Below are 12,134 nucleotides of genomic sequence, written 5' to 3' on the forward strand. Positions count from 1 at the left end.
TCCGTGCGTCATGCAAGGCTCCCGTGCCATCAAACTCCACCCTTTTCATGGGGGAAGCGTCAACCATAACCTGAACTTCAACCTCATTATAATCCTTGGAGCATTTTCTGGACCTATTGTTGCGCTTCCGCGAACTGGTCCAAGATGCCTCGTGCAATCAGAGGTTCGTCTCACACTCTTTTCTGGGCACTGAGTATCCCAGCTTACCCATGCTAGGCGTTCTTATCGAGTGCGATCCTTCGATCAAGTCTATCATTGTCAGCATCGACAGTGCTAACCATGACTACATCATTGAGGATCTCGACGATGAACGCGTGGTTGTGAAAGAGACCATGGTCTCAACGCTCAAGCATAAGCTCGAAGAAGTACGTTCAACTGCTAGCACCATCTTTACCCAAGTTACTTGCGACTGAACATGGCTTTGTTTGACTGACACATTCCCAGCGACTCAAAGAAAACCTTCCTCCTGAAGAGGAGTCCGGTTCCGAGTAGGCTTTGAGCATATGAAATCATCGAAATATATTCACAATTTTATTCCCGAACGACATGCGCCTATGGTCCTTTCGAGCACCCAACAACTAAACTACAACTTCTCAAACCTCGGCTTCGTCTTCTTCAATCCACTCATCAACGCCGACGAAAAGTCCTTGCCTTGCACAGCCGCTGCATTCCATACTTGCGTATACCTCAAGCTCTCAGCAACAGTATGATCCCTGCCGTGGTTGAGTAGCTCCTTCGTTCCCTGTACAGCAACAGGGCTCTTGTCAGCAAGTGTGGTTGCCAGGGCCACAGCAGCCTGCACAGCCGCCTGTTTGCCCTCGTGAACCTGGCTCACAAATCCTACTGATAATGCTTCTTGGGCTGAGAAGTCTCGGGCCGTGAGACAAACGTCCTTAACCCATGATGTTGAGCCAACGAGCTTGGGCAGGCGTGCCAGTGTTCCGATATCAGCGGCCATGCCAATGTCAACTTCCTTGACGGCGAAGCGTGTGTTGGAGGCGCAGATGCGGATGTCAGCGCAGCAGGCGATATCAATAGCAAGGCCAATAGAGACACCATGAAGCACGCAAATGACAGCTGCAAATTAAATCCTACATATTAGTGATCCATCATAGCAAATCGTTGGACCAGTGACACTTACGTTTCTCGCACTTCTCCATAGCGCCAATCGAGTCCTGAAATTCCTCAATGTGGTTTCTTACTATTTTAGCCTTTTTGGCGATATCCGCTTGAGAACCAGAGAGGATTCCATCATTGGACGCAGACTGCACGTCCAACCCTGCGGTAAAGGCTCGGTCGCCAGCGCCGCTGACTACAACAGCACGAACGTCTTCATCACCGCTGAGCTGCTTGAAGACACGCCCAAACTCGAGCCATAGTTCTTGAGTAAAGGCGTTGAGCTTTTGAGGTCGGTTTATCTCGACATGAGCGACGAAAGGGTTTGGTGAGCTGACAATTATGTTTTTGTAAGATGTGTAAGCGGGAAGAGGTGCGATGGAAGACATTGTGTGGACTTTTAACTCGGTTGCGATTACGTTGAAAAGAGAAGAGTATGAATGGTATTGTAAGAAGAGTACTACTTATAAGGGATGAAAGAATCTCGGGCTAATAAACTGTCCCATGGGGTAAGGTAGGTAGCTTGATCTTGGCTGCGACACAGCCCATGTCAGAGGTGGGCTGCTGATGGAGATGCCGAGGTTCCCACCAAATCTAGCCCAGGCTCTACGGCTAATAACTTCAACTCACGTGCGACGCAATCGATCGTTGCATACGTCCCTCAGGTAGTACCTACAAATGAATAGTTAACGTTTATAACGTGTACACCGTTGAGGCAGCGGATATTCGTATCGAGTTTAATGAAAGTCTATTGAACGTGCTTCGGCACTAAATCCCTTTAACTGAAACGACAAAGGCGATAACCGCCCAGACAGCATTATAATCATTTCCGGGTCGTCTGCCCTGCCTGGGCTAGACGCCAATGCTCCTGTTGAAAAAATACGAACCCGGCGTGCCCAGCGCAGCGCGCCCAACTATGTAATCAAGCGCTCTTCCCCAACATCTTGTGCCTGTCATGAAAACCAAGAGGGGGGCCTAAATCATAACTCTGACCACAAGGCAATCCCCACACTAACAAGGAAAACAAATAAAGAGACGGCACGCCTGCCATCTACAGCAAAAGGGTTCCGACAAGGGTGAAGAGAGTGGCGGCAGCGGAGACGTACAAGGCACCGAAGCCAAGGCTAGCAGCGCCGCTGTCATCATCATCATCAGAGGCAGAGGCCGAGCCTGTGGAAGTGGAAGAGCCCATGGCAACGCTGGCAGTGGCGGTACCGCTGTCAGTGTCGAAGTGGGATCCCTTGCCGTTGATGCCGGGGCCCTTGCCGGCACCGTCCTTCATGTACTTCTCTGCCTCGGAGGGCATCTCTGGGAGGTAGCTGGGATCGACCTGCCAGACGGACTCGGATGTAGGGCAAGCAACGCCATGGGAGGTCTTGGCAGCACCGCCAGTGCCAGTGGGCATGGGGTACTTGGAGAGAGCAGACTTGAAGAGATCGAACTCCTTTTCGGTTGTGACCTTGCCGTTCTTGATTGTGACGATACCGTAGTCATTGTCCTCGAGGGAGTACTCATACATAAGGCCACCGGAGTAGACTGAGGACATCTGGCTGTCCATCATGGGCTCAAGCTCCTCGAACTTGCGAGGGCGGTTCTCAATGCAACCGTACTCGGACAGGCTAGTGAAAGGTCAGGAGAGGCCAACATGAGTGATGAATCGACTTACAAAATGGGGATACCGTAGTTGGTGAAGTTCTTGACCTTGACGTCCCAGCCAGAGGTCTTGAAGTCGCTGTTGCACCAGGAGTAATCGTTGAAAGCGAAGAAGTCGGATCGAACCTCCTCAGAACCGCAATTCATGTAGTGAGCGGTTTGCATGCGGTTGGAGGCAACATCGGCAGCAGAATAGCCGACAGGAACCTGGCGGAGCTTGCGGGCCTTGAGGTAGTTTCGCATATCACGAGTGATGGCCTTGACGTAGGGAGCGGACTTGTCGGTATCCTTCTCGTCGTTCATGACCTCGTTTCCGGAGAAGAAAGCGAGTGTGTTGTCGTACTTGGCGAACATCTCGACGGTGGCGAAAACGCTCTGGATGTAGGCGGCATTGTAAGAAGGACCGGGCTCGGCACGGTTGATGGAGTACTTGGGGTTGTTGACATCGAGAACGAGGTAGATGCCAGCGGCGTCGAGCGCACTCATGCACTCGTCGTGATCAGCCTTGTTGTCGACAGCGTAGACGCGAACAACGTTGACGCCGAGCTCCTTGAAGTACTTGATATCACGCTTGCAAACATCGGGATCGGCGAGAGGATCCTCGTTAGCAGAGGCACCACCGGGCTGGTAGTCGATACCTCGGAGGTAGAATCGGTCCTTACCAGTCCAGAAAGCTAATTGTTTGTCAATATTGACTGTACATCCGACTCCTAAGGCAATTGACTACTAACCATTGCCGGAAACCGAGACGGCGGGGAGGGAAGCACGCTTGCTGGGAGGCTCCTTGAGGGTAGGGGTAGCCGAAGCGACAGCCGCCAAGGCGGAGAGGAAAGCAACGGTCTTCATTTTTGAGTCGATTGTTTGAAAGGTATGGCGACAGATTAGTACGGTTCAAGAATTGTCGTTAAGAGACGATTTCGAGGGTGGAAAATGATCGAAATGAGTGGATCAGGTGAGGAAGTAGAATTACAGTCCAAGTAGAAGAAAACCAACAACGAGGGAGTTGGGAGGTGGGAACGAAAGAAGAGAGAAGATCTCGACCGGAGAGAAAACGACAGAAAGGCGTTAACCAGTTGGAAGGGCAGTTGAAGGAATTAAAAAATCAATGGAGGGAGGAAGAAGAAAAGAGGGAAAGCGAGCGTGATACGGAGGTTGGAATGGGGGTTTAAAATAGTAGGCAATGGAGGTGGGAAGATGGGAGAGATGCCCTCCACTCACTCCCGTCCATGATGGGCTGGGGTGTGGTACAAAGTGACAAGGCAGGACCAACTAGAATCGACAATCACAGAATGACACAACGGGATAGGATAGAACGTGGATAGTGGTGGTATCAAGGGATATTGGATTGGATGGCAAGTGATTGATCCCTGAAATGGGCTGGTACTGGTACTGTAAGTACTAAGCTTACTCCGTATAGAGCACTCGGCATTATCTTGGTACTGACCTACCAATCTAGGGAGAGACGGGGTGTCTGGATAAGTACTAACCTCCATACCAACTAATGAGTGAGTGAGTTAGTGAGTAACTCGTTTCACGGTACCAATTGGGGCATTGGACGAACGATGCAGACTCTTCCGCTCCCAGGTCAAGAATGGAAACTGAGGTGGTCAGTCCAAGCGTCTAACGCCGGCCACTGTGGGCATCTCTCTTCCTTGGAAGGCTTGGATGAGCTTCCGTCGAATCCAAGGGGAAGCCATGGATTGGGGATTAAGCGTGGGGCACGTCTGGTCCAGTAATTTCAGTTTCCACAAATTCATGGTGGAACACCTATGTACTACCAGTACCTGCCTAATCTCGAAGGGCCCAAGAGAGCATGATGATGGGTTGACGATCAAATCCAGCAGTGTACAATGCTCTTGTATGTACCAGCAACTCAGTGCTTTGAAGCTATCTTGTCGGATGAAACGAGTGTGTTTGAATTGCCATCTACCGGCATTTGCATCGTCACACATTGTGTCTTGTTGTTCTCACACTTGGATGATGGAAGTCAGGTACACGAATCAATGGGCTGTACTCCGTGCTAACCCAGCCTATCACTGAAGGATTAGACCTAGCCAGTGGTGTGAAGTCTGCTGATGTGTTGTCCCTGGGTAGTCGCTTGGTGAAGAACAAACTGTTGCAACATCCGTACAAACGAGGCGGCTATCAGTAGGTGACGAGTAGGTATGTATGTTTACGTACTCGTCACTATAAAGAGGATCGACACAAGCAAACATTTAACCATCTTGCCCTCTAGCTTTAAAACTCTGTTCTCGTCATCCGTATTTTGGCTAGTGTTGCCCATGGTGCTGCATCACTCGTATACATCCATACTTGTACATCTCACTTGTGCCAACAAACACCTCAACGCCTAACTACCTATGGATGACAAGAAACTTTCAAGAGTGCTCAGCCACAAACCAAGAGTCCAGCAACTCAATCTTTCCGGTTCTATGACCGGTCCAAGGCCTGTAGTACATTGGCATCACTTGCTGTCCTCTCTTTTTCGTTTCTTGGCCTGGATTTCGCTCAATTTTGAAATTCAATTGACCCACCAAAGTCGTCGTAATGCATTTTAAGCTCTCGGTACACGCCTCCCCTTGCTCATGCATGACACTCCCTTTCGGCTGGAGCAAGCGCCTCCTGATCAGCGATTGGCGCACCGCTGAAACTCGTCTCGTAACCCTCCCCCCCTGAGGCTCCTTTTTAAACGGCTCCAGCTGGTGGCACAGTCCCTCTATTGCCTTGTTCATCGTGATGCTTGGTGAAGGCTGGTCTGGGGTTGGCATTGAATGTCTGGGTAGATAGATATCTTGAGTGATTCGTAGAGTTCTTTTTCATTTATGCTTTCGTCACAGGTTTTGTTATCAAGTGAGAATCAAGACTTTCACCTCAAAACCAAGGTATCCAGGTAAGCTTAAAAGAAACTTCCTACCTGGGTATCTGTCACTAATAGCACAAATAAGAATTTCTTCCATCCATAGGTTCTCACCTGCAGATTCAATGATCGGCAGGGGTCATTCTGCCACTCCCGTGCCGCTAAACTTCAGTGGAGCCCAGGGCAGGCTCTCACGTCTATGGGCCATACCGTATTATCCCATTGAAGAACAAGAATAGAAATTCGACTTCTCGTATGGCTTAGTACTTAGCTTACCAAAATCTTGCTGGTCGTCAAGCACTCGTTATTTTTGAGACCGTTTCCGTGTATTATATCAAAGTACAGGCAGATACCGCATATCTTGAGTCTTAACATTTCTTCATCCTAAGTAGCTGGCATCAGTCAGTCTGAGCTCCGACTGTTAGCACTGGATCCATATGACGATGAGTAGCACTTGACATGGGATTTTGCTTGGTTTTATCTCCTAGACCCGTCAAATCAACCAAGACCAAGGCCAAATTTCAATCGTCACGTCGATCACCCTGCACTGCCTCCCTCATCCCTCACAACCACTCGCCTCACTCAGGATTCTCACCGCAACGCCAACATCACATCTCGCCTGCTGCGTAATTAAACTCAAGATCTGGGCGCTCAGCCAAGAACGGCCCTCGTGTGAAACACTGTGGTTCTTCACAATACCAAAGGCCCTCTTTTCATCTGGTAACCTTACCTGGGGTGCGTCACATCCCCTGCCAGTACATGCACCAAAAGACGGGTCACCACTCTATCTCAGAGCCAAGAAAATGCTTGGCTTTGTTTAGCTGCAATAGGATGTTCCAAGTGACAGTTTGCGTAGGGGAGCCAAGAAAACGTGAGACCTTAACCCCAAGCGATGAAAATATTAGCCAAGTTCAGTGTATATTAGTAGGTTCTTTAACCAGTTGATTTGGACACCTTATCCTCATGACAGAGGTTTTATTACCCCAGGTCTGCAAGAGGAAGATTGCATGATAATTATTTGAATTTCAACTTATCTTACATAGGTACCTAAAACTGACTCCTCAATCAAGACGTCCGTCTTAAGCTTGGCCAGCATTACCTCATAAGCTGACTCTAGAACAGTGATGGTCTAAGCATCCTTCTTTTGCACACACTCTATCTTATATATGTTAAACTCCCATCAGCGACCTGTCATCTTAACCAACAGTCTTGATTACACTCCATAAGAACTCTACAAACAATTCATTCGACTAGGGGTATCAAAAACTGAATCCAATGTTTGTGTCTGTCTAACTTTCATCAATCATCACGTAAGCCTAAAGAGGTCCTCAACCCCTTGCCAGCTTCCCTTTGCGCGCTCCTCCCAGTAACTATCCTTTCCTGTCTTGAGCTTCCACACTTCCTCTCCCTCTGGAGCGTTCTCGACCTTGACAAACCATCGAGGTTTGTATGTCTCACCCCGCTCTTCGAGCTCTCGGCGTCGACCGCGCTGAGCTTCCTCCAGCTTTTGTTTCAGGTCCTCAGCATCATCGATAGCGCCTTGTTCGTACGCACGCTGATCGGGTCGCAGGCGACAATCCGTAGGAGGCAGTTTGCCCTTCTCGATCTCTGTAATCTCGTTCAAGCTGGCAGCAAAAGTTGTGAGACCGAATGTCTGGGCAGCATTTTCCACCAGTGGTCCAACACGCCAAATCTCCTGGCCGCCACCTTTGCCTGTTGTCTTCAAGCTGTTGGTCCATGTACCAACCAAGCCGCTGCCTGTGTTTACTCCTTCGGGGTTGAAAATCTCCACACTGACATCCTCAATACGTCCGCCCCACATGCCCTTGCTCTTGAACTCAACAGCAGCCTTGTGACATGTACTGTCATTGACGACATGCATTGTGCCTACAGGCTCCACGTACTTTTCACCCATAACCACGTTGCGCAAGAACATAGTAGCAATATTCCATGAATATCGCTCTTCGGAGCCATTTGATAGACGTAGCACAACTCGAACACGGCCGTCTGTCGTGATTTCAGCGCTCTTGCCCCAAAACTTTTGACCTGGGGCTGGTGATTGGGAGAACGACCAGTTGGCTGAGTCTGCTTGCATGGCAAGGAGAAGAGGTCGATGCTGGACCTTCTCGACTAAAAGTCTGAAGCCTCCGGGCACCTCCTTTTCGCTTCGAACCAGTTCAAAGGTTTCGCCCAGTAGAGGTGTGAAGGGCTTCCGGATAGCACGCTCTTTGGCTCGACCACTACTAAACTGCGAGACTGCAAACGCTGCGACGAACAAGAGTCTGTCTGTTGGAGAAGATTGCTTTGCAGCTTGGTTTAGTAACTGTGCGTATTCCAACTGCTCAGCCACCTTTTGGCACATAGATGACGGTTCGTTCGAGGCAACGGGCATACTGATGGTACTAAAATCTTTGCCGACATTTTTCCTGAAGAATGCGATCAAACTCGGTGCGGCTGCAGCTGCAGGTGGTATGGTTGATCTCCTGGTAATGGCTTGCTCAATTGGCAACGGTGTAAGGCTCTTTGGTTTCGTGGGGAAAAGATGAGATGCATCGTCCAAGTTTGCTGTGTCATTCTCTCCTATAGACGACACAGAAGAATTGTCTCGGAAGGAATCCTCCTCCTCGTCTTCTGCCTCTTCTGATCGTGAAGCTTCGTCTTCGCTGCCATCAATTTTAAGAACGGCTGAGTTGGCATCTTCAGCATCAAAGAACTCGTCTGCTGTCGAAACAGTGTCTATACTCTTCCTTGACACGCCACCTGCGGACAAGGGCACTGGCATGCGGCGGCGCTTACTATTGTTGATAAGTGTAGTGAACTCGGAGACAACTGAGTCAAGGTCCGTCAGAAGTGATTGACAATGATCCTGCAGCGAGCGCTCCTCTCTAACAAGCCCCTTGGATTGTCTCCTTGAGTGATTCGGCATATTGGCAGAAATAGTCGTAGTGACGCCACCTGGCGCTGGTACTGCCATAGCTGTTGGCGCTCCCAGCGTGGCAGGGGATATCGCAGGAGTGTTTGACTTTCTTCTCCAGAAGGAGCGCCTCTGTTCGGGAGGGGGTGTGAAATACGTGTCGTTCTCGTCGATAGCACTAGTCGTGGCTCCAGGTGAAAGATATTGAGGACTGGTTACTGGTGGCGGTTTTGCTTGGGCTGTAACCTCACGGGTCAGGCGTCGAAGTGCATCGCGTGTACCAACCACGCGGCTAACCAGGGATTCGACCTGCTCCCATTCCCTGTCTTCTTGAGGAGAGGACTGGTGAATAGGCTGAAGCTGGCGTGTATTGATCTTCAACTGATCATTCTTGGGTAGGTCCAGCGTCTCCAAGCCCCTTGCAACGCGACTCGCCTTTTCGAGCGCATGTGCCCAGTCTTGGAATTCCTTGTCGTTCGGGGCTCTCAAATGCCAGACTTCAGCGCCGGAATCGATGCTGATCTCTCTCCGTCGCTCATCTGCAGCAATGGCGGCTAAGCTTAGGGGGATAGCGCCTCGGAGCGCAGAGGACTTAGGGTTATAGTAGTACGACAGAGTGCATGTCGAGTAGTCAAGCGAAAAGAACCTGCGAGCGTAGCCTTGTCCCTTCTTGCGACGCCTCTTGTGGAGAACACCCACATGGTAATTGCCCGAGGCAACCTCACTACGGCCAGAAACGGAGTTCAAGTTTGCTACGGCGTTGTGACTGTGAAGACTGTCTAGTGAAGCAGAGGCAACCCCGTCAAGCTTAGGGCTACTGTGCCGCCCGAGACTCGTTTGGCTAGCTCCAGCTTTCGGTGCTTGAAGATTAGGCAAATGTGACGAAGTCTGAGGAGGTGCCCCTGTAGGATATGTCATTACCACGAAAGTCGCCGTTTTGGATGTCTGTTTCGAGAACGTGTTATCGAACACGAGGCCGTACATTCCGCTCTGGTCGTGATTGACCTCGTACGTGCCGATGGACACCTTATCCGCTTCGCATTTACCAATCCATTTGATGGGTATAAATCCTTTGCTTTTTAGCAGCTCTTGTGCGTTTATATCCTTCTTCGAGAAGCGGGCAGACTTCCCGTCCGAGGTACCACCCGATTCTTCAGTTCCATTATTCAGATCTTCAGCTGTAGAAGATGCAAAAGTGGTGGCACCGCTGCCGGGATGTTTGACAATGCCAAAATTACTAAAGTCATGTTAGTACACAGCTTCATTCATGGGCCTGGGAAGGTTCGCGCCAAGCGGCTCAAGATGGAGGTGCGCGTACATGGACTTCTTGTGAGGTTGTACGCTCCACGATAGTGTATTCCCTTCATCGACTTTGACCCAGCGAACAATATACGACTAGTTCCGTGTTAGCCAGAAGTTTATGTCGATTCTTCGTATGGTGCCTGGCGCGCGGCATCTGTAATGCAGGGAAAGCTAGTAACATGCCTTGCTATGAACTTCAAGCTGTTCAATGCCCGCCATTTTGTATGGTATTCTAGCGGCAGCCAAAGATTTCGCGTCCGTGGAGGTTTCAAATATCGGGAAGCTCGGTGGACAAATTCGTGGCGGAGTTGAGAGCCTTTAGCGATTGACCATGCCGGCTCGATCGATATTCAGCTTGGAATTTTCGGAGAACCGGAAACTGCGGATTGGAGATGGCTCTTGTTGTTGAAGAAGACAGGTTTCGACAGTTGTAGAGAGAAGTTGTGTGTGCAGGGGGTGAAAGTGGCTGGCAAGTCCTCCTTATGTCTAACTATTTTGCGTGCGTAGAAGCCAAGAGTTTTGCCTCGAATCCTAGAGGAGTGAATGAGTATCCGTCCGCCGTATACGTGCGCGATACGTGGACAACTCGAGCACGTACGCACGAGGCAGCTACCCAACGACTAAGCTAGTGTTTGTGTACCTTAGCGGAGTCGTGGGCTCTGTATTGTGCCGAACGGGGGCCTTGGTGGAGGGGCAGTATACGGATAGCGAGGTTTCGCCTTACTGCTGACGTTGGAAACGGGGATTCTGCAGTTTGTACAGCCACCACAGCCACTGGGAGCCACAGGTCCAGTCCTTTTCTGGAAAGTCTTTGGTGACAGGGACGAAACTGTTGCGAGGATGCTGTTGGTTTCAAGTGGACAATTCGAGGGTTGAAGTGGTTGGGAGGCCAGGGCGGGCGGAGGTTGGGGATAAAAGCCCTGGCATAGGTACTTAGGTAAGGGTGATGAAGGTGGCTGGAGGGCGGAAGAATCTAGACGATTTTAATGCGAGTGGATGATTGATGATCAAATATCACTCAAGGTGTCAGGAATGTGGAAGCTTGCAGAGGTGGAATTTGATTAAGTACAAAAACCAACAAAGAGGACTCGCGATTACTATGTCAAGGTTCCTTGCCTCGGTAGGTTTGGTATGCGAGCGCAGCAAAGTGCTAGTTGTTACACGGCATGATATGACGTTGCATTCCACTTTATTCCGAGGCATAGGGGTTAGGCACATCATTTCGAATTCTGGGACTGAGCTGTAGCTCGTGATGTTGCTAATATACATACCTACTACTAAAAGTATATACTGCTGTGTCGTGATACACGTGCCACCGCTTGACTTTATAGCTCCAAGGCCTATGGGAACCCGATCTCTTGTGCACTGCATTCTTACGCCGGTGTTGCATTGCCCAATGTCTCGGGTGGAAGATCACTGTCAACTAGGATGATCCTCATAAATAGTAGCTTCTCGGGCCCTGAGGACTGGTCATTACCCCACGGGCAATCCTCATTCCGGGCCTTGCCGGTCAATCCGAGCTACCGTGGACTGACAGATGCTATTTCCGGCACGGTTATGGAGTAGTCTTTTTATAAGTGTCTGCCCGTTGAATAGAAGGTAAGGCTACCCGGAAGCCGAGCATGTAAGTGAGGTGGCCAAGCACAAACTTCGGGACACCTAACTGACAAAACTGTACTCCGTATTTGACAACGTTAATTGCAAATAAACCAAAAGGCTCAACGGTTGGTTACCTTGTGTTAGTCTATAGGTAGTTTTGGTGAGTTTGCAGGGCATTTTAGGGACCATGACATGAGACGGGTTGGCAGACCTTGTTTTTGTACGAGGCTTCTGCCACAGGATCAAATTCAGCACTGATACTTCATCACTCCGCGAGCTACATATGAGGGTCTACAAACACAGGATTGAGAATATTTGGCAACTAGCCACACGTTTAAATAAACTAGATAGCATGCATTATAGTGATATCCCCCTCCTAGTCAGGGCTTCGTAACGAGGTTCGGTTGTATAATAAACCCTCTTCCAATGCCAGCACAAGATACGGAAATAGAGCGAGCAATGTATACGTAATTCATGGATATGTTTGCAGATCATAGACATTTTCCCCTCTATCTGCTTAGTTCTTGGACCTACAGTGATTATGGCACTGGTTTAGAACAGCAATGTAGGCATTACCTGTAGCATAGAACAACTGATGGCATTTGGCAATGAACATTGCAATACAGTTCCTACCATCCCATTAACAGACAGCCACACTCCCAGAGAAATAATCACAAATCACATCTTCTCAGC

The 12,134-nt window shown here is 49.6% G+C and overlaps 4 protein-coding genes across 5 annotated transcripts; 1 reads left to right on the top strand and 3 right to left on the bottom strand.

The window, feature by feature from the left end:
* Positions 1–144: 144 nt before the first annotated feature.
* Positions 145–492, top strand: FVEG_02801 (RNA polymerase II transcription factor B subunit 5; the record flags this gene model as incomplete). Its single annotated transcript, XM_018890299.1, has 3 exons — positions 145–163; positions 217–365; positions 445–492. 3 exons carry the CDS (start codon positions 145–147, stop codon positions 490–492), a joined length of 216 nt encoding a protein of 71 aa, XP_018746588.1.
* Positions 493–583: 91 nt separating this feature from the next.
* FVEG_02800 (hypothetical protein) lies at positions 584–1,505 on the bottom strand (the record flags this gene model as incomplete). Its single annotated transcript, XM_018890298.1, has 2 exons — positions 584–1,077; positions 1,142–1,505. 2 exons carry the CDS (start codon positions 1,503–1,505, stop codon positions 584–586), a joined length of 858 nt encoding a protein of 285 aa, XP_018746587.1.
* A 329-nt stretch (positions 1,506–1,834) lies between these two features.
* FVEG_02799 (hypothetical protein) lies at positions 1,835–3,873 on the bottom strand. Its single transcript, XM_018890297.1, has 3 exons — positions 3,501–3,873; positions 2,783–3,443; positions 1,835–2,735 (listed from the first exon to the last, which is right to left on the bottom strand). The coding sequence occupies exons 1-3, from the start codon at positions 3,613–3,615 to the stop codon at positions 2,168–2,170; spliced, it is 1,344 nt and encodes a 447-aa protein (XP_018746586.1). The 5' UTR covers positions 3,616–3,873; the 3' UTR covers positions 1,835–2,167.
* A 2,758-nt stretch (positions 3,874–6,631) lies between these two features.
* On the bottom strand, positions 6,632–10,935 carry FVEG_02798 (hypothetical protein). 2 transcript variants are annotated; one of them, XM_018890295.1, is made up of 3 exons: positions 10,026–10,935; positions 9,859–9,935; positions 6,632–9,777 (listed from the first exon to the last, which is right to left on the bottom strand). In XM_018890295.1, exons 1-3 carry the CDS (start codon positions 10,059–10,061, stop codon positions 6,933–6,935), a joined length of 2,958 nt encoding a protein of 985 aa, XP_018746584.1. In that variant the 5' UTR covers positions 10,062–10,935; the 3' UTR covers positions 6,632–6,932. The 2 variants fall into 2 exon arrangements, with proteins under 2 accessions (XP_018746584.1, XP_018746585.1); XM_018890296.1 differs by having other exon boundaries at positions 9,859–10,935.
* Between the last annotated feature and the right edge of the window lie 1,199 nt (positions 10,936–12,134).

Source organism: Fusarium verticillioides, chromosome 5 (assembly GCF_000149555.1).
Source record: "Fusarium verticillioides 7600 chromosome 5, whole genome shotgun sequence".
Classification (NCBI taxonomy): Eukaryota; Fungi; Ascomycota; class Sordariomycetes; order Hypocreales; family Nectriaceae; genus Fusarium; species Fusarium verticillioides.

What these genes read in the sequence shown, in the direction of transcription:
- FVEG_02799 (XM_018890297.1), bottom strand. Translation starts at nt 3,615, where the DNA reads ATGAAGACCGTTGCTTTCCTCTCCGCCTTGGCGGCTGTCGCTTCGGCT. An exon ending in CGTCTCGGTTTCCGGCAATG is followed by an intron (nt 3,444 to 3,500) that starts GTTAGTAGTCAA and finishes ACAAACAATTAG; the next exon opens with CTTTCTGGACTGGTAAGGAC. An exon ending in AACTACGGTATCCCCATTTT is followed by an intron (nt 2,736 to 2,782) that starts GTAAGTCGATTC and finishes ACCTTTCACTAG; the next exon opens with CCTGTCCGAGTACGGTTGCA.
- FVEG_02798 (XM_018890295.1), bottom strand. Translation starts at nt 10,061, where the DNA reads ATGGCGGGCATTGAACAGCTTGAAGTTCATAGCAAG. An exon ending in AGCTTGAAGTTCATAGCAAG is followed by an intron (nt 9,936 to 10,025) that starts GCATGTTACTAG and finishes ACACGGAACTAG; the next exon opens with TCGTATATTGTTCGCTGGGT. An exon ending in CAACCTCACAAGAAGTCCAT is followed by an intron (nt 9,778 to 9,858) that starts GTACGCGCACCT and finishes ACATGACTTTAG; the next exon opens with TAATTTTGGCATTGTCAAAC.